Genomic DNA, 21,785 nt, shown 5'->3' with positions numbered 1-21,785 from the left:
CCTGAAAGATAGGACGAAAAAAAAAACAAGCTAAAGAAAGTAGTGAAAGGCTTATGACAGGCATTTAGAACTGAAAAAATTACATTCCAATAGCGTTAACTTTATTTTGAAAGTAGCATCCAATTGTTTATGTCAATGATTTTTTTTGCAATACACAATTATGTTTCCTTTTTTTAAATCATCTTATGACATTTTAAAAGCCCATTATGCCTCAGAAATTCTATCAATTTTATTTCTCAAATTTTCAACTTTTGAAATAATAAGCATTATCTTTTATTTAATGATCAACATTATTTTTTTGTCCAATCAAAATTGTAGTATTTTTCAAATTTCTGCTAAGTCTAACTTTGGTTAATGTGTATTAACTAAATAAAATTTACTTAATCTGTTGTCTTACCAGTCTAACAAATTTCAATAATGCATTATATTAGGGGGGAGTTAGAGGTGTGGTTTTCACTCTGAATTGTAAATAAATTGTAAAATATCTAAGGTTAGCAAAACAATGCCAACGTAAAAAAATTAATCGAGGTCAGGTGTTCTAAATGTGAGGATACAATCAATTAATTTAGTACATAGATAATACATGTGGGGCACGCAGAGACAAATGATTACATAGTAACTTTTAATATCCTTTAACTCTAAGAAAAATGTCTGTTATAAATTGCTGACTGATTTAAACTTTATATTTTCTAGAAAAGTAACCCAAAAATTATTTTCTTTCATTTGATAGTAACTGCATTAACAATCCTTGATATTAAAAATACAATGTTTACATAATAATTTCCTTTTTTAATCTAATGATTTACCTTTCGACAGCATAATAAAAGTGTCATAATATCGTGTGTCATAATATCGTTTGCAAACTACATATATTGTGATATTGCATCAATGCAAAATTCTTGTTAAACAGAAAAAAAAATGTCACTGCAGTTTCTTGTATTTGTATTTCAATATGATAATATGGATAGATTGATCAAGACACGCAATTTGATTCCAATATAAATCTTTTATATGTTTCCACCAGTTTTCACGATGTATGCACATTTCTCTTTGTATCTTAAAGCAGAAAAGAAAATGAAAGATATAATTTTGTTCGGATTTTCAACTAGGTATTTGTAAATCATATGTGTATAATAATGTATGGTACCTTAGGTTTTAAATGGAAAAAACTAGCAATTGCGAAAAAGTTTACATCTACATAAAGTTTGAAATGACCGAACCGTTTGGAAACAATGATAACTACAAAAAAATAATACCTATTAAAGAAAAACAACTCGTTTTCAATATATACAATTCTTTTAAAATGAAACTGTCATGTCAATAATTATGATGATAAAAAACTAAAATGTACTTTGATAAAACATTATTGTAATTTGAAAATAATACGATCATAATAAAAAGATGAACAGTTTTTACAACAACATCAATGGTAAATGCCAATGTTTACATGTATGTACAACCTAACAGTTCTTTTATTGCATGAACTTTTTTAAGCAAAATAATGTAGGTATCTGACAAAAGCATATTACTGAACAAGATTTAAATAAAAAGATGGACAGGGGAGATCCGTTGAAGGAAATGAAAACAAAAACAAAGAACTGAAAATTTGCAGATTCTGCATTAAGTGCAACAACTCTCATGCCCACTAGCACCGACTAAAGCGGTATTAAATCACCAATCCTCGAAATAATAAGTTTATATGCGTTTATATATGAAATGACAATTGACAAATAACATTCAGTTCAATGCACACTTTTTGTCAAAGGCAACCCACATAGCATGTAACACAAATTTTACGCTAGACAAAAAAACTGTTGTTTTTATATCTATACAAACCCGAGATATGGCTACACAGTTTCTGACTGAACACTAAAACTGTCTAATAGCAAACTTAAATAATGTCATGTTGAGCTTAAGGTATTCGTACATTTAGTATATGTAGCATCGCATAATTTTTAAACAAAATTGAAAAATTTATTTCCCCGCTACAAAACCTTACGCATCATATACTTTCGATATCTACCGTCACTGTATCATTTTAATACAGTCGCGGGAAGAAGAAAGTACATCATTGTTAATAGATATGACCTCCGTTGAATAAATCAACACTAATTCATAATTATATTAAACGATTCATTTAAAAAATTCATTGAAATACATTTACACAATAAATGAAAACAAAAATGAAATAGAACCTCCAAATATAGATATAGAAATGGAATTAGTAATATGTCCGTTCAATGGATCTTATCCTGTCCCCATTGTTTATCACAGATTTCTTAATAGACTTTGCTAAGCTTGTCCACATTTCCGACACATTTCGTCTATTCCTATAAAACATATCATTGCTGTCATTATAGATGTGTGTCGGTGTTACTGTCCAACTGTCAAAGTATTCCTTATCTATTCTCTCCGGTTTAGGTTTTCTAGGCGGATGCCATGGCTTTCGTTCTTTCTTGTTTTGTATTTTCTCTTCATCTCTGGCCGATTCTTGTTTTTCATATTTCTTATCCTGTAACATTAAATTGAAAATATTACAAAAGTTGATCAAAATATCAAAATGGTCATCTCAATACAAAAGACTAAATAACCAAGATGTTATACAAGTGTAGCAACCTACGTCAAACAAAAGTGATATCAAAGCAATATAGAATAAAGAAATTTGAGAGTGAATATACTTTTTAACTTCTAGAAGAGAAGAGAAGCTGTTAATGTACAATGTATATCTCACCTCATCATTGAATATATCTTTCCCTCTTACCGCATCAAACCGATCTCTATATCCCTCCGACTTACTTCTGTAAACATAAAACGTAGATTTTATGTGTACCATTTTACAGTAATGATAATGACCATCACAAACTTGTCCAAAAAGACATACGAACAATGCTTAAGCATTGAAATATTCGCAGAGCGTTGTAATGAAAGTTTGTTCTAATACACTTGACTAAAATATAATAAATTACATTTAAAAAAAAACTTAATTTTTATATCAGAAGAAATTTTCAGTTGTTAATATTTTTGCTCAGTTCATCAACTTTGGCTGAATTTAAATAAAGCCTCACAGTTATGTACATTAGAGTGCATTAATGATTCTCAGATCAGTGAGACTGTCGCATTTCTCAAAAACATAACATGTCAACCGTTTTCTTACATTTCAGCAGATGCAATTAGAATTACAGTGATTACTTATCTCAGATGTATGTCAAAACAAATCGATTCATTGATGTAAAAATTTAATGTTAGTTTTGATCTCACAAACCTTTCTTGATGTAATTTATCCTTGTTTTCTTTTTTAACATTGATAACGACAAGTTTTCCTCTTTGTTTTAATTCAACAACAGGAGTTTCATGACGTGGAGATAATGATTTGTTGTAATAAGGATCAAATGCTCTGCTTTGCTGAAATTTTACAGTAATTTCTGATGTTTATAAGTTAAAACTAGATTTAAAAATGCTATTGTCAGAAAACGATAAATATCTTTAAAACAGTTCATTCGTCACAATCATAATTAAGTACGGATAAATGCGCTTGGTTGTTCTTGCATGTGAGAAGCACAAATCCATTGGTTATATACAAGTATCAAGGTCCGTGGCTAAAATTCCTAATTTTTCCTGGCTTAATATATGCACACCACTTTTAGGATTGCATTGAGTGAGATATGAACATTACGTGTAGAATTTCTACTTTTTTTTAAACTTATCACGGATGAAACATGTGATAAAGCAATCTGGACAGTTAAAGATAAACAACATCATACACATTAAACTTATTTGGTATGCTATTGTTATATTCGTACAAAAATATTTATTTTGGAAGCAGTCTACAATTTTAACATGACATAGTGCATACATTTATTTTCAAATGTATACAGAGTGTCTGTAACCAAGACAGTAAATTGTCTAGAGGTTACGTGGCCCTGTGGTTACCACGCCGGATAAGCAATCCAATGACTTCTTGTCGCGTGGATTCAAACCCTGTCAGGGACAAGAGCAAGAAACTTTACACTCATTGCTTCGCACTGGTTTGTTCTAAAGCTACAGTCTCACTTACATCCCGGCAGAGCCCCGGCAGAGCCCCGGTAGACGTCCGGGGTGATCCGGGAACGACCGGGGTACGACCGGGAACAACCGGAGTACATCCGTAACTCTGCCGGCAACGTCCTGGATGATCCGGGATGATCCGGGAACATCCGGCATTCGATCCCGGATGGAATAAAATATTTAATATCACCGGGGTGGTCCGGGATGATCGGGAAGTTATAGCTTTGCCGGCTTCATCCTTAGCTCTGCGGGGAACGACCGAGGTTATTACCGGGGAAGCACCGTAGCTCTGCGGCACAAACCGGGGATGATCCGGGTATGATATAGCCGGTAGAGCTACGGTAGAGCTACGGTAGAGCCCCCGGAAAATGCCGGCAGAGCCCCGGCAACTACAGGCAGAGCCCCGGATGATAAAGGTAGAGCTACGGTTTATCCCGGTAGAGCCCCGGCAAAGCCTGGATCATTTTCAAAAGAATAACGACAATTGCGATGATTGCACTTGCTGGTATTGAAACCCCTTCCATTTCCCTTCTATCCAGTATGGCATCAGGATTTTTCAGAAAATCATCATGTAATACTATTCTGGAATAATAGATATTATATTAAATAAAAATTATGTATCAATGTTATCATTTTCGGGCGTTTACAATCCACCGGGGTTCTACCGGGGCTCTGCCTGGATCGTCCTGGGCTCTGCCGGGGCTCTGCCTGCATCGACCGGGGCTCTGCCTGGGTCAACCGGGGCTCTTCCGGCATCATCCGGGAACGACCGGGGAAGCACCGGCATGAACCGTAACTGCACCTGGGCTCTGCCTGGATGATCCGGAGCGCATCCTGGGTGGTTAGTTGAGAACTACCGTAGTGCTGCCGGGGTAAGTGTGACCGCAACAATAATTACACCCCGGATCGTCCCGGATCATCCCGGTAACTTACCGGGATGATCCGGGGCTCTACCGGGAGTAAGTGAGACCGAGGCTTAAGGACGGATTCGAGTGTTAGCTTTTGGCACAATCAAATTTAAATAAATCGTATAAAATTACTGCTCACATAATTTGTTTTTATGAACCACAAAGCGGTCATCCTCGAAAAAATAATAAGCCGTACAATATTACCCGTTATGTTCTAAATAAACACAATGTAATTTCTTTATTTCATTGTCATCCATTTAGGCTGATCATGCCATTTTGATAATGAAACAGAAAGGATTAATGATTTAAGTTTGTGGCCACTTATTTTTCGTTCAGTTTCTTTTTTCCATACAGAAAAGAAAATCTACTTGAGTTTCATTTCGAAATAATGTTTGTAATGTAGTTCATACATACAACATGTGCTAATGATTTTGGAAGTCTTGCTTTGAAGTTATGATTTGCATTGAGAGCTTCACGTTCCTCTGTGGTCATAGGTAAAGTCTTTTTCTTAAAATACTTAGCATCTAACGCACGTGACTCCTGAAAAAGATATTGTGACTTGTAAAAATGAAAATGACAGATGTCGAAAAATTCAATGTTTTTTAATCATTTGTCATCAATGCGATTTTGTTATTAGTTTTACACTTATCGAACTGGTTGTGAAATGGTTATAAAACAATACAATGTTATAACAAATTTTAATGTTTTTACTACGTACATTCTTGAAATTATCATATTCCAACATTTGCCATTATTTTCTTGGTAAGATTACTTCACTTGGAACATATTGGAAGGTACCTATATATAGTCATATATTTTCAGACTATATCAACATGCAAATTACAAAATACCGAGCAAAATACAGCATATATTATCATAATTGCTTGCAATTATTCACAAGCATATATTTTTTCATATTTAAAAAACAATGGGTTATACTGACCACATGCTGTAAACTTTTTGGAAGCTTCGCTTTAAAATTGTGGTCAATATGATCCTCTTCTGATTCGTAAACATATTCTGGCCGAGGTTCATAAAATGTTGGATCTAATATTCGACTGCCCTGTAATATAACATAAAATGGCACCTTTTATATTATATACGACTGTCCTGTAATATAACATAAAATGATGGGTCTAATATTCGACTGCCTTGTAATATGACATAAAATGATAGTTCTAATATTTGACTGCTCTGTAACATAACATAAAATAGTGCGTCTAATATTCGACTGCACTGTAATATAAAATAAAATGGTTACTCTAATATTCGACTGCCCTGTAATATAACATGAAATGGTCTAATATTAAACTGCACTGCAATATAACAGAATAATTATAGTGTTTCGATTGCCTTGTTCTATAACATAAAAACGGTGGGTCAAATATTTGACTGCCCTGGACAATAACATAAAATGGCTGGTCTAATATTAAACTGCCCTGCAATATAACATAAAATGGTGGCTCGACTGCCCTGTAATATAATTTAAAAACGGTGGGTCAAGTATTTGACTGCCCTGGACTATAACATAGAATGGTTGATGTAATATTAAACTGCCCTGCAATATAACATAAGATGGTGGTTCGACTGTCCTGCAATATAACATAAGATGGTGGTTCGACTGCCCTGTAATATTACATAAAATGATATAAACGTTATCAAATACTCGACAATTTTCTACTTTATGATTTTTACAGTTCAATTCAAATTGCCACATTTCTTGAGACAAACGAAGTAACAGTCTGTTTCAAAGAGCAAAAATTTAACAGAAAGATGAAAATAGAGAGATTGTTTTGATATTGAAATAGTTCTTACAGTTCTTAGACATTCTTGTTTGCATGTTATTTTCTTACCACTAAAATGTAAATCACTGCGTGCAAAAATTGCAAATTTAATACCTGTAACAAATCAAGTGCACGTACACGTGAAAAATAAAACAAGAATAACGGACAGATAATAAGAAAGAGCTCCGAAACACGACTGACAGTTTTCACTCCGGGCAACGACAGTAAATCGTGAACGAGCTGTCAGTGTATCAGTATTAGTTGCTTTACTGCGAAAGGAACTGATAATTTCTGTACATGCCAAAGTAAAGGATCTACAGAGAATCGAAAATGACTGAGACAATTTCAAGTTAAATTAGGTTGTGACGTATTCGTTGAGAGCTATATGCGGCGTCACTCTGCCTACAGTAGACGAGGTATACGACTTTACTTTGACGCAGCTTCAATGGAAAAATCTCGAAACTATGATACATGTTTATAAATATTCTAAATGACTGAAGGCGAGTAGAATTATTTTTTAGCAATGCATACAAAATATGCAAATTTTTTTTCTCAAACGGATAAATATTGTTCGGGGATTTTAACTCGATTTCAGTTGCAGTAAACATTTCAAAAACAGAAATTATTAATGTCTTAGTATCTTTTATCTAAAATCAGTGTTCTTAATCCGATATAATACAAATGTAATACATGTGTATTCTAAATGGTGATAAAAAGTTATCTGTGCTCCTCTTAGTTCACGGTACTTAACGCTTTGAAGCAAGAAAGAAAACAACACATGAAACTTATGGTACAAAAATTGTCATAAGCTGTAACATATAGGTATTTTCTGCTGTATGACACAAGGAAACAACAATATATTTAGTCAAAATCAGTTTAAATGAGCCAGACGTAGACCATATGTCGGCTATTTTGAAAACAGTATGTCATCATTTAAATCGCGGTAATGGTGTTTTATGACAGTTTTTCTTCATGTTTCAGTTAAAATTTCTACATGTTATTTTGCTTAATTTTAAATATTAAAACTATCTTTACTTTATAACTCAAAATTTATTTTTTCATCATACAAGAACATTTAGAATATGATGATTGTTTCAGACGTATGCACAAATTTAATGGACTATTGGTGCTTTTTGCAGAAATTTGTAAAATGTTGTTCTGTTTTACGTAAAAATCTAGAGATTTAAACTTTTTTGCACCAAAACTTTGTTGTTTAGGTGTATGAATAAAATATGTCAATTCTGACCAATTTTAACACTGGTCACATGAAAATATGCCATTACCTTGAAATAAGTGATGACGCGGAATTAGTGATGTTGAGTATATATTAAAAGCATAGAGATCAAGAATCTACATGAACATTGTGAAAAAAGATTGTTCATCATATTATATGCAATCATTTATTTTATAATAATAATTAATTATGTAAATGAATTTACCACTTGTTCAAGATGTTTCGGGGGCTTTGCTCGGAAAGAGGGTAACGAGATACTGTCAGCTTCTTCAGAAGTTGGTCTAGATTTCCGCGGAGGATCTAGAATTCGACTTTGCTGAAATATACAATCAACAATATCAGGACAAAATAAAATATTTCAAAATACATGTATTGGTCAAATATATATACTCTCCTTTATTATCGCTCACTCTCCCTCGATACTCTCGCTCACTCTCCCTTGAAACTCTCGCTCACTCTCCCTCGATATTCTCGCTCACTCTCCCTCGATATTCTCGCTCACTCTCCCTCGATACTCTCGCTCACTCTCCCTTGAAAATCTCGCTCACTCTCCCTCGATATTCTCGCTCACTCTCCCTCGATACTCTCGCTCATTCTCCCTCGATATTCTCGCTCACTCTCCCTCGATACTCTCGCTCACTATCCCTCGATACTCTCGCTCACTCTCCCTCGATACTGTCGCTCACTCTCCCTCGATACTGTCGCTCACTCTCCCTCGATACTCTCGCTCACTCTCCCTCGATACTCTCGCTCACTATCTCTCGATACTCTCGCTCACTCTCCCTCGATACTCTCGCTCACTATCCCTCGATACTCTCGCTACTCTCGCTCAATCTCCCTCGATACTCTCGCTCACTCTCGCTCACTCTCCCTCCATATTCTTGCTCACTCTCCCTCCATACTCTCGCCCATTCTCCCTTCATACCCTCGCTCACTATCCCTTGATAACCATTACAACGTAAAAAGTGATGCGAGACTTTCATTTTTCAGTGACAAATTACAGATTCACTCTTTACTGTTGTAACATCATAAACAGTTGAAAGAATGAAGTATCTTATATAGTATGGTAAATTGCTTAAAATACGTTTTATTGTTTTCCTTCATTTTGTTTCTCTTAGATACTAGTCATACCGACGCTTTTAACGCCGGTTTTTAGCTTTACCGGTGAAGGAGGCGTGAATCTATGTGATCACTGGATGGCACTTCGATAGAACCATTGACTTTCCATCAACCGGAAAAGCCATCAAATACACTAAAAATGCTTAGAATTATACAAATAAAATACACTTACAACATGCTCCAATTTCTTTGGTAGTCTAGCTTTAAATTCATTATCTAATTTCTCCTCCTCGGGAGGTGGTTTCTCTTGGTAATATTTCGCGTCCATAATCTTACTTTGCTGCGAGAAAAAAAAGTAATGTAATCAGATTATTTATACAATTATGAACACTCATGAACAACTTAATCTAATACTGCTGTCGCAAATATCAGTATAACAAATGCATATAAAATAAAATAAAACAGTGTAAGTTTTGTTCAAGACTGACTCCCCTCCCATAGCCTAATTCAATTAGGTTAATAGTTAAATGTTTGATACACTCAGATATTTAAACATGTCCTTTTATATTATTTAGCTGCAGACGTTGTCGGAAATAAGAAATTGTTGTTGGTAACATTCTTTACTACCGTGCATTATGAATAGCCCGGAGGTATCACGTAAGGATACCATCCTGTGTGTGTAAATGCAATGTTGAAAGGAAAGTTTATGACAGTTTGTCAGCTTTTTACACTAAACTCTGTACAAACTGATATGGAAGAAGACTATTTATGATCAACTTACAACATGTCCAAGATTCTTTGGAAGCCTCGCTTTAAATTCATTATCTAGTATTTCTTCTTCCTCTGGATATTGCTTCTCTTTGTAGTACTTTGGGTCCAATATCTTACTTTGCTGCGATATAGAAAGGCAGACATTAACAGCAAAGAAAGTGAAGAATATGCTATATTAATTTAAGTTCTGTTAAAGTTCGGCAACAGTTTTAAATACAAAGACACATGTACAGTTATTTTTGACCTGTATGAATATATGACGTGTTGATATTTTCTATTTTTCAAATAAAAAAAATCATCTAAATATTGCTATTATTTTAAGGTATGTTGAACACTTGACAGTCATCATTATAGTTATAAATTACATTTATTGTATTATAATTTACATGGTATTGATTGCTTGATTGATTGATTGATTGATTGATTGATTGATTGATTGATTGATTGATTGATTGATTGATTGATTGATTGATTGATTGATTAACAAACCACATAGCATATCCGAATAAGGTTTAAAATGACACATTTTTATGTATAGTACAAAGTAGTCCCTATTTTAGAAGAGGAAAAAATTAGTCTTACACAAATGATATACATGTAGACTATGACCCACGTTACCGTTACTTACGACATGTTCCAATTTTTTAGGAGGCCTGGAGACAAAATTGTTCTGTAAAACAACATCGTTTCCACCTTCTTGTCCTTGTTTCTTTTTCTGATATTCTGGACTAAGATGTCGGCTTGTCTGCAAATATAAACAAAAACAATTGTGGCATTCATTGCTTAATTGTTAAAATACTTAAAACATGTTTTGTACATGTATCTATCAGTATGTATATTTGAAATGTTTGTTGCTTGAGCAAAGATTGGCATTTACTTCTTCATGATATGAGCCGTGTCATGACAAAACCAACATAATGGGTTTGCGACCAGCATGGATCCAGACCAGCCTGCGCATCCGCACAGTCTGATCAGGATCCATGCTGTTCGCTATCAGTTTCTCTACTTGTAATAGAGTTGGTTAGCGAACAGCATGGATCCTGATCAGACTGCGCAGAAGCGCAGGCTGGTCTGGATCCATGCTGGTCGCAAACGCATTATGTTGGTTTTGTCGTGGCGCGGCTCATATATATAAATAATTATCTATAGATAACGCAGTAGCTCACTTGTAGCCCTTGCTTACATACGTGTTTTGCATGAAGCACCAAAAGAATAGGTAAAACAATCTTAAACATAAATATTATAAAGTAAAGAACGATGGCAAAAATTAATCATACGTTTATTATAGCTGTAGTATTTTCTGTTAAACTGTAACACAGTGATTAGGATTTAAACAATAAAAAATATATTTACTACATGCTCAAGGTTTTTAGGTGGCTTCGATTTAAACGGATGAACGTTTTCTTCTTCTTGATTTTCTAATACATATTCTCCTCTCGGCTCAAAATATTGAGCATCTCTGTGCCGGCTTTTCTGAAGTTTATAGAACGTTATTTAATCCGTACTGAATAATCAACGTGTTAAAATTCTTACATTGAATTGTCCAATTACCATTTTTGGAACTGTTCATTTGAACTTTTGAAACTTAAAAAATGATCAGCCAGCAGTAGACGTGTAGGCTAGCCTAAACGAAAATATTAATTTCGTGATTTTTTTTTCCGGAATATGATTTATATGTAGACTATGTATTATGCAAGGAAAAGAATCATACAGCGGCTGCACTCACAGACAGCTTGCATGTGAGAGGGGATAATCTAGTTTACACTCCGTCTTACATCCCTTTGTAAGTCACCTGCTTTAAATAACGTCACTCTCGAGCGCCTTTACACATTCTTAGGATGGCGTCACTTAGCCGTTATGAAAGAAGTTGTGAATTTGACTTGTTTTGGTTTTTTCCCAACTAATCTGGGAGTACAAATTTGCAAACAAACTTGTACACTACTAGCTTAAAATAAGCGCAACGGGGCGACCTTGAAGGTATAATGGTAAAGTTTGTTTGTACCTAGGGATAAGCTTGGGAAAAATTCCCACTTTGCCGAGTTTCGGATAACTTGTATTCATTCGCTTCTATAAGAGTGCTAAATGAAATATTACTCTTAGATATGATCTTTACTGTAAGTAATATGCAAGAAAAAAGATCAAACATCGGCTCTCATCACAGACGAGATTATCTTACTCTCGGATGACTGTTTAGCGGAAACTGAGATTCGTTACAACCCTGTAACACCGCACTTTGGGATCCTACCGCAAAGTGCGTTACACTTCACATCGTACTTTCGGGTCAAAATCGGGAAATTGACCCCAAAGTGCGTTAATATGCTATATATCAACGCACTTTGGGTTCCAAAGTTCTGAAGGTGTCAACTGAGTTTTGCTTAAATACTGAGACTTATTTTCGATCTGCGACATTGAAATATTTGAGATGGAGTTCAAGATGATGGTCAATTCTTATATACATAAATCTCACTAAGCGCCATTTAAATTCTGATGTAGCAGTAAATGTGTTTGATGCTTTAGTGATAAGTGTTTTATTAATTTTACCACTTGAAATATCTAAAAATTGTGTCCATATAACAAAGTACTATAGTATATGAATTGTGAATGTATTCCTAAAAATAAAAGATGCTTCGAAAAATATCCTGTTTTATCAGCAATTTACTTGATAACTTTTGGTGCCATAGTGAACCCCATTTTAAATATGATGGGGATGTATTACAATGCAGCTAATACTTTTCCCCAAAGAACTATAACTCTATTGCAATGTTCTGGTGAAATATCAAGTTTCTCGATCCGACTATAAATAGCGATCTTTACAAATACACTATTCAGTTTATCAACAAACTTGAGTTTTTTGTGTGTTTTTTTGTAAGCTCAGTAACAACCGTTCGCCGGAGGCTTTTTTTAAAAGAGTAATCTTATTACAGAGGGTGTCCGCCTTGATTTTTCAGAGGTGATAGAGAGTCAATGTTTATTGAGTTTTCACTTAAAGGCTTATTATGCCTCAGAAACATATAAGAAGTTACTTCTTTAGAAAGTGCAAACATGAATTATTATAATGTTTAAATAATTGTATCAGAGAAACGTTAAGATACTTGTTACCTGAAAACGTGACATGATTTGTCATAAAAGTAGGAAAATGTAAACAATGTTTTATTTGACTTCCATTAAAAATACTAATTCACTATAACTGTACTTATTGCCAAAAAGCAACAGATGAAAAAAAGATGGTGCAAGTAATTGGCCAATAAGTTACTTTTTGGATACTATAGAAGTACACCAAAATTTAAAAAAGTTTTTAAGAAATACAAAGCTTAATGGGTCTTTAAAAAGTTATTTTTATAATATCGGGGGGTTCGACACCCCACCATCCACAGGAAGGACTAACTTTACATTATTATGAAGTTCTGCTGTTAATGTGTAACTATTTAAATTGTAAATGATATTTCTGAGTACTGCGTGTACTGATTTTATGCAATTCGTCTATTTGATACCTTGATATTTGTTGACGACGCCGGTGAGTTTTACCATTGGCTTTAATTACAAGATGTTACTTTAAAACATCATGAAAATTAATTTTTATTAATTGAATTTTCATGAGCCCATAGTGCGGTAGATCGTCCGATATTAAAAAAATGCATATGCACCTGTATAACGCACTTTGGGGTCAAAAATTGGATCAAGTAAGTAAAGCACTTTGAGGTCGAACCACAATGTGCATTGGACCCCAAAGTGCGGTGTTACACCGCCCTATACAGATACCCTCACGCTATATATTCCGGTCTGTACCGGCAGCCGGTGTAAGGTCTTTATAAATTAACTCTCAGCGGAAACTCGGACCCAGAGCCTCGCTACCGCCGTAAACAGTTTCCCTCAAGCTAGACATTCCGGTCTGAACCGGCAGCCAATGTAAGATCTTTTTAGTAAGCTTCTATCCCAGTCTTTATATGTAGGTTATGGTATAAGGTACAGATGTCAGAAAATTTAATACATTTAAATTTAAATGAAAGCTGAATTAATTAAATTTGTAAATATCAGGTCATTTTTACGAAGTGCTATAAAAATCTTTTCAAAATATCGCTATTGCTTATATTGAATTACATCATTCCAAAATTAGGTGACCTTAACATTACATATATAATACAAATATATTTGATAAATTGAGTTATTTGCACAAGCTTACCACATGCTCCAGCTGTTTGGGTGGGCGAGACTTGAACTCTCGTACATAAACAGGTTCAGGTTCTGTCGGAATACTTCGGTTCTTTCTGTAGTCCGGATCATATAATCTTTCCTATAAATAAAAGATTAACGAATTATATTAATACTGAAAAAGTGTTTCAATCGATTTGATACCTTAATCCTTTTCAATATGCTGAGTAAACAGACACAACTATATATTTTAGGGCTATGTGTGTATCAAATAACAGAATAAAAAACTTTTCTTGACTTTAAATACCGTTAATCACATTTAATTGGGATAATGAATGTTTTTCTAATAAAACTTTATCATTCAAACTGAATTAATGTTACTTATATTGCTACGTTTTTACGTACCCGTCTTTTCATATTATCCATAAATATAACACGGCCGACGTTTATGGCCACTTATGACCAAAAATAGCAAATAATTATGCTTTATTTCTTTTTACAGTTAACTTAACCAAACATTTATCGAAATGGAAGCTTGAACGACAAATATTTATGATTTATTGATATTACTGTTTGGCCAAACATAAGATAGGGTATGTCGCATGAAACCGCAATATTTATTCTAAGATACTTTTCACGTAGTTAACCCTTAGCCTGGTAGCGCTAACAATATAAACCGTGATCAGTGGACACATCAGTGCGCTGTGATCACAGTCTACAGTGTCCACTATTCGGTACCTTTAAACTTGAAACTTTCCCTAAAACTTATTAATAGCTTTGTCCAGACAAAAAACTGGACACGTCCATTTAATATATTTGGCGTTGTAAGGGTAAATTCTCTTGTTATAAAACCTCTGGTACATACATAAACTGCCATCTTTCTAGGCGAAGTAGGACTGGTTTGGTTGGAAGCTCCGTATTTTGGCTCTATACTGGGTAGACGTCCGTCATTATGGTTTGCCTGAAATAAATTAACCTCTTTATACAAAATGGCTATCAAACTTTCGAAACGTCGGTGGTTCTACTTAGCTGCCCGTTCGTGCCGGAAATAATGCACGGAAGGGCATCCGACGTCTCCCTCCACAAGTAAAGCTATCACCTATACTGTGTAAAATCCTACTAAAACAAACAAACAAAACACAAAGCAAGATATCTCTATAATGTTTTATACTCACTTTCGTGCCCTGTTTTACCTGTTTGTTCATTCATTTTACGAACAGTTTTTATGTCAATGTTACTTCAGATGTCTGTTAGACGCAAGTTAGTCTGTGGTCCCTTAAATCACTTAAGAGAAAAAAATAATCTTCTTGTTATAAGTTACAGTCGTATTAATGAAACTGCATACAGTTTTATCCATTTACGTCTCCTTTCTATCCGAGCACTCATTCAGCGCTTTTATGTTTCACATTATCGTTAATCAAAACAAAACACCGACATAGTATTTCTCTTTACTATGACACCGTGAAATACGAATACGGTTAACAAGACAGTAAATATCTTATGTCAATATTTCTCTAGGAGTGTAGCATTGATAATAAGAATTTTATAACATTAGAGAAAGTTTAATCGACCAATCATCAAAAATAACCATAGAGTTTGTTTGCCGTAGTTATTTTTTTTTAAATCTTAAGCTCATAACAAATTACTCTCCAAAGACCAAAACTCGATATATATCTATATAGTTGAAGTGAAAGAGTTTATAAAAAAAACTACCATGTTTGCAAATGGGCAAAAAGATCACATAAACTCTTATCATCCAGAAGCGTTTTATAAATAACGTTATTTCAGCTATGTTAAAGCGATCTAGTACTTGAGATAATGTAGTCAAACATATATTAACTATAGATCATGAATTATAAACTGTTCACGTTTTTATAGCTAAATTTTAACTGTTCAACATTTTGTTTTTGTTTTTCAAATATGTGGGTAAAATTCGATATGATTATCATACTGAAGTCTTTTTTTCATGTTATCTTTTTAGTGAGTTTTTATATTCCTGAAACAAAATCAAGAATATCATATTCATTTTGACAGCAAAGATATATTCGATTCCAATAAATAATTACCTGTTTATTCTCACCAAAAGACATTAAGTGAATGGAGCTGTAATACAAACAGTAATTACGCTAATAGCTCTTACTACTCTGGCGTACTTTTGTGTGGTAATATGTAATAATATCTAAAATATTCAAACGGTTTTGATAACATTATCTCATATTTTGATTCTCTTTCCTCCATGTGCCTTCTATCATATCATGTTTGTGCTGTATTCTTTGTTCTATTACTGGTGATGGGATATATGTTTATTTGTTGGGGTGGGAATGGGGATGGCTGGGTTGTAGATAATCATCTGTATTAAAGAGTTCCCCTACAATTGGATACTCAAATACATGTATATTAAATGTATAATTTAAATAATAGACCTGCTTTTTATACTGGATACAATCATAGCTATAATAACGATATTGATAACACTCATGTTGTATACTTTGATATACCTAAGTGAAATAAAATTATCTGTCTGTCTGTCTGTCTGTCTGTCTAGTAGTATTTAGCATCACACATAAAACAAACCACAAAAGAATTAAACATGAATGTTAATGGCAAGTTTGAGATACATGATCTGATATTACATAATTTTACATAGCAGATAATAATTTGTTCTAGAACAAAATATTAATAGTCATCATAAAAATGTTTATACTAAATCACTTAAAAATTTAATAACCTTTTTTTCTTTCAAGCATTTAAAAGAATATGATACATTTCTATAGATTTTATCAATATTTGAAATATTTATGGAAAATGTGCTCATTGTCAACTAATTCACTTTAATAACATCGACCCTTGTTAAAAAAATGACGAACCCGTTTTAAATAAATATGAGTGCGAACGTTCATTCGCATTCGAGAAATTGATCTTAGCTAATAATGATGTAACGCTGGAATCCTTTCCGTCGTCCGATAGTATCGGTTTCTAAAGGAATGGCATTTAATGACAAAGTAATTATCATTGTGAAATCTATATTTGAAACGATCTCAATACTGTACATACACCACATGACATATGACAGTCACAATAGTTACTTTACAATTATCTTCTTTCAAATTGGCTTCAAAGATTGATTTAACGATACACAATGTATCATATTACTAAATTTGAGAGGCGTGAAAGTGTGCACATTTAACGTTACCTTTACACGAATATACGATATGTGAATAGGGCGTAAATTTACTTTCCAATTAATGAGAAAACCAGAATAAATCTTGATGGTAAAGAAAACGCACTGGTTATAACAATTAAGGAGGCAATTTGTTGTATTAACAGAAACAAAGATACAATATTTCCAAAATTGAAGAGACATAGTTTGTGGGTAACGTACCTGATGATCAGTGTCGTAATCATCGTAATCCATACCATCTCCTCCACTCTCATTATTCAATGTTCTTTGACTCATGTCGCTGAAACTTTCTTCTTCCTCTTCTCTAATTTCAGTTTCTATGTATTTATCTTTCAGTGATTTTCTTTGTACTCTTTTAACTTTCTTATGATAAACTACTGAATCTGATAATGCGCTGTTTCTACCATTTGGGACATCTAATTCATCATCTGTAACACTATAGTTGTCAATATCATTTGTTGATATTCGCCTTTTAACAACTCTAACTTTATCGTGACCCTTTTCAGTATGGTTCACTTTTGTTCCAGAAAAAGGTTCAGTTAGTTTAGGCTTCACTAATCCTCTTTCTCTTAGTGTTGTAGTGGGCTTTTTAACAATTCGAACCTTCTCGCTTTCAGTTATTGTTTCATCATAATCTGTAACGTACTCGTCTGTTTCTGATTCTAGTTCTTTTCTTTCCCGAATAGTTAATCCCTTCTTTTTCAAAACACTTACTTTTTTACTTACTTTAGTTGGAATAATTTGATTATCATCAGAAAACTGATCAGATTGATTTGAATCTATTAAAAATTGGTCTCTTAAAGAAAGTCTAGTTTTTTTCAAAACCCGAATTGTATCTCTTTTCTTACTTTTAAACTCTTGTTCGTCCTCTGATTCAAGGTCAAATTTACTCTGTTTAACCAACCCTCTATCTCTAAATGATACTCCAGACTTTTTCACGATTCGCACCTTTTTGTCATTTGCTGGTTCTTCCTCGTATTCTGAGAATTTGTCTTCCTTTTTATGTTTAAGCTTGAAACTTTCATTGATGTTTAATCCAGACTTTTTGATAACTCTAACTTTTTCAGGTTTAGCTTGCAAACTTAGACTGTTGAATTTTTCAATATTTCCGGCTCCTTGTTTATTTACTTTTTTGCCTGGCAACTTCTTTATCTTAGGTTTTTCTACTGATTTGGTCTTGTCAAACTTCGGTAATGGTATTCTTTTCTTACGCGATTCCCATTTCTTCTGTAATTAAAAAAAATATTAAAATCGCATGTAGGGACTATTCCATAATATTTTACATTTAAAAATAAAAATTTCCAGTGTCACCTTTCTCTTGTGTGGTAGATTTTGTGTCAAAGGTAAAGCATAAAAACATTTTAAATCCTTTCTTTTCTTAATTATTCCACTTAAACACTACAAATACTTTTATTCAATAGTTATAAGATTAACGCTATAGATCACATTTAAATTAACCAATAGTCAGCCTTGAACATTTTGTATACTTTTTAAGCGACGATTGTTACGATTCAGTTACAATTTTTGTTTAGTTTATAATTTCACTTTTGTAACAAAACAGTCGGGTGTTAAGGTGATTTTAAGTATGAAATCCAAACGTATTACTCAACCTAAATGAAAACAGTAATACTTGATTATGCTTTACTTATGGAACACAATATACAAGTAGCTAATCCTACCGATTAAAATGAACTAAACCAGGGACAATCATTTAAAAAGAAACAACTTAAACTAATACTTAAATCAAACCTTTTTGCGGTAGAATGTAAAATATGTTTGCGACTAAAGATTAGATTTATTACTTATTCGGTAATATAGAAAATCAAAATCAGTAAGCATAACATAATTGTAGTTGGCATTTAAACAAAATGTTTAAAGTTAATTAGTACAAATACCTTCTCTTTCACGCAATGCTTTTTGTTTACTATTATTATCATTATTATTATTTTATTATTATTATTATTATTATTATTATTTATTTATCTATTTATTTATTTATTTATCTTTTTATTCATTTATTTATTTTTAACTTTTTAACATTTTAACGCAAGTTGTTATTATTCACATTATGGGCGACATAGTTGCTGAAATGTTTGCTTGGCGTTAGTACTAACATCAGCAAGGATTATTTTGTTTATATTGTATATTAGTTTTAAAAAAGTCCATTACTATAAGCGGAATATTGAAAAAAATGTTAAATCAATTGGAGGTTTGAAAAAAAGCACGCAAATACTATTAACAATAAATTTTGAATTTATATTTGATCATATTAGTATCCGATTTATTAATATAGTTCTGTGTACTTATTGTCTAAAATTCTACCCTTCAACCCAATATCAAACTACATATTTGTAGTTGTTCAGTATAATATTGAATTACTAATTCCCTTACAGTATATTATTATATGATCTAAATATAGCTGCAATCTCATTGGTCCAAACAGTAGTCAACAGAACTTTTTATAAAGTCGTATTCACAGGCTGAATTTTATTTTCCCAGTCTAAAAATAGATTGAGACTCATATTCAATGATCATACACAGTAGACTGTTAATTACGCGTGTTAATTAAAAAATAATTGTTGCTTTTTGTTCCTTATGGCATATTTCTCGATTAAAATACAATTACTTTACTATTATACTTAAAGGCTACACCACAATGATGAGTATAAACTTGAATTATTTTTGTATGCCTAACACGTGCGTCTTTTTTCCCGCGCTTCAACGAGGTAAAATGTGTACTTGTATAATAAGGTTGTACTTTTTGTGATTTTTTGAAAAAAATCTTATTGCCTATTCATATAATAAAACAATGATGGACTAGTGAGACATTGAAAATGATGTGATATTCACCGGCAGAAATCATATTGACCTCGGCTATCGCCTCGGTAAATATGTCATCTGCCGGTGAATATCACATCATATTTAATGAGTCACAAATCAATAATTGTATAATATTGAATTACTTATTCCCTTTTTGTTTTGTATAATATTCGGTTTGAAAATTTTTTTGAACATGTAAAGATTTTCAATGTCATTTTCGACACTGCTGTCCGGTCGTTTTATTGATAACGAAAAAATCTAAATGATAGCAAAAAAAATTGTTTTACTTCTCATGGTATATTAATTAACATCTTACGATAACATGAAGAATATCTAGTGACTTTAAATGTTAAAGGTACGGTGGCAAAAAGGTGACATGTGTGCGTTTTTATTCATCTCGTGGCCACGATATACTATGTCGTGGCCACGAGTTACTAAGTCGTGGCCACGAGATAGCTAAGTCGTGGCGACGAGATACTATGTCGTGGGCACGAGTTACTAAGTCGTGGCCACGAGATAGCTAAGTCGTGGCCACGAGATACTATGTCGTGGCCACGAGTTACTAAGTCGTGGCCACGAGTTACTAAGTCGTGGCCACGAGTTACTAAGTCGTGGCCACGAGTTACTAAGTCGTGGCCACGAGATAGCTAAGTCGTGGCCACGAGATACTATGTCGTGGCCACGAGTTACTAAGTCGTGGGAACGAGATAGCTAAGTCGTGGCCACGAGATAATTAACCAATCAGAATACACTATATATATTATGATTTTTTTTAACTTGACAACTTACTTTTACATGCAACATTAATCTTCTTTGAAAATATTGAAGATATTCACTTTGAACTTGTCTTTAAGATCATATCAGAAAGTCACCTTCCAAGGCCCATCAGACATTACTTTTTACTATAGCTCTTTGTTAGGCAAGTTTGTGATCGAATTGGTCAGTTTGTACGTACCACGGCCTGTTAACCTTGTTTATACGATAACATGAGAAGTAATAAGTCCTGGTTTATTTTATTTGTAAGGGACATTGCCCATGGACAGTAAATAGCTTATAAGGTAAAATCCTTGTCTGATGAATAATTTAAAAAGGATAAGGCATGGTTAATGAAACCCACAAAGATTATTGCACCTGATCAGTAGATGATATCTAATAATTTCGAGGTCATTGGGTCAATAATCAGGGTCACAGTGACGCTAAATGTAAAATTATTGACAAATCAATAATTTGTATAAATGGCACTTTTACAGGCTGGTGAAGAAGGGGCATCCTTGTACTATAGCACATGTCTAGCACATGTCTAGTTAATTAATGGTTATTTATCTCATGGCCACGACTTAGCTATCTCGTGGCCACGAGTTAGTAACTCGTGGCCACGACATAGTATCTTGTGGCCACGACTTAGCTATCTCGTGGCCACGAGTTAGTAACTCGTGGCCACGACATAGTATCTCGTGGCCAAGACTTAGCTATCTCGTGGCCACGACTTAGCTATCTTGTGGCCACGACTAAGTAACTCGTGGCCACGACATAGTATCTTGTGGCCACGACTTAGCTATCTCGTGGCCACGACTTAGCTATCTCGTGGCCACGACTAAGTAACTCGTGGCCACGGCATAGTATCTCGTGGCCACTACATAGTATCTCGTGGCCACGACTTAGCTATCTCGTGCCCACGACTAAGTAACTCGTGGCCACGACATAGTATCTCGTAGCCACGACTTAGCTATCTCGTTGCCACGACTTAGTATCTCGTGGCCACGAGGTAAATAAAAACACACACACATGTCACATTTGTGCCACCGTATAAAGGGAATTCACTGAGATATTTGATA

The 21,785-nt window shown here is 33.7% G+C and overlaps 1 protein-coding gene across 1 annotated transcript in view; it reads right to left on the bottom strand.

The window, feature by feature from the left end:
- Nucleotides 1-1,277: 1,277 nt before the first annotated feature.
- Nucleotides 1,278-21,785, bottom strand: part of LOC132726806 (uncharacterized) — a 35,579-nt gene continuing 15,071 nt past the window's right edge. The window contains exons 2-14 of the mRNA XM_060712181.1: nt 17,332-18,357; nt 14,815-14,910; nt 13,981-14,091; nt 11,154-11,273; nt 10,429-10,545; nt 9,811-9,921; nt 9,262-9,369; nt 8,176-8,286; nt 5,896-6,015; nt 5,367-5,492; nt 3,263-3,402; nt 2,732-2,798; nt 1,278-2,512 (exon numbers count right to left, since the gene is read on the bottom strand). Of these exons, the coding sequence (XP_060568164.1) occupies nt 2,222-2,512; nt 2,732-2,798; nt 3,263-3,402; nt 5,367-5,492; nt 5,896-6,015; nt 8,176-8,286; nt 9,262-9,369; nt 9,811-9,921; nt 10,429-10,545; nt 11,154-11,273; nt 13,981-14,091; nt 14,815-14,910; nt 17,332-18,357 (2,544 nt within the window). The 3' untranslated portion in view covers nt 1,278-2,221. The remainder of the gene's footprint in view (nt 2,513-2,731; nt 2,799-3,262; nt 3,403-5,366; nt 5,493-5,895; nt 6,016-8,175; nt 8,287-9,261; nt 9,370-9,810; nt 9,922-10,428; nt 10,546-11,153; nt 11,274-13,980; nt 14,092-14,814; nt 14,911-17,331; nt 18,358-21,785) is intronic.

This window comes from Ruditapes philippinarum, unplaced genomic scaffold (genome assembly GCF_026571515.1).
Source record: "Ruditapes philippinarum isolate M1 unplaced genomic scaffold, ASM2657151v2 ctg868_1_1_1_1, whole genome shotgun sequence".
Taxonomy (NCBI): domain Eukaryota; kingdom Metazoa; phylum Mollusca; class Bivalvia; order Venerida; family Veneridae; genus Ruditapes; species Ruditapes philippinarum.
The sequence above is the reverse complement of the archived record's forward strand: the minus strand, read 5'-3'. Positions and strand labels throughout refer to the sequence as shown.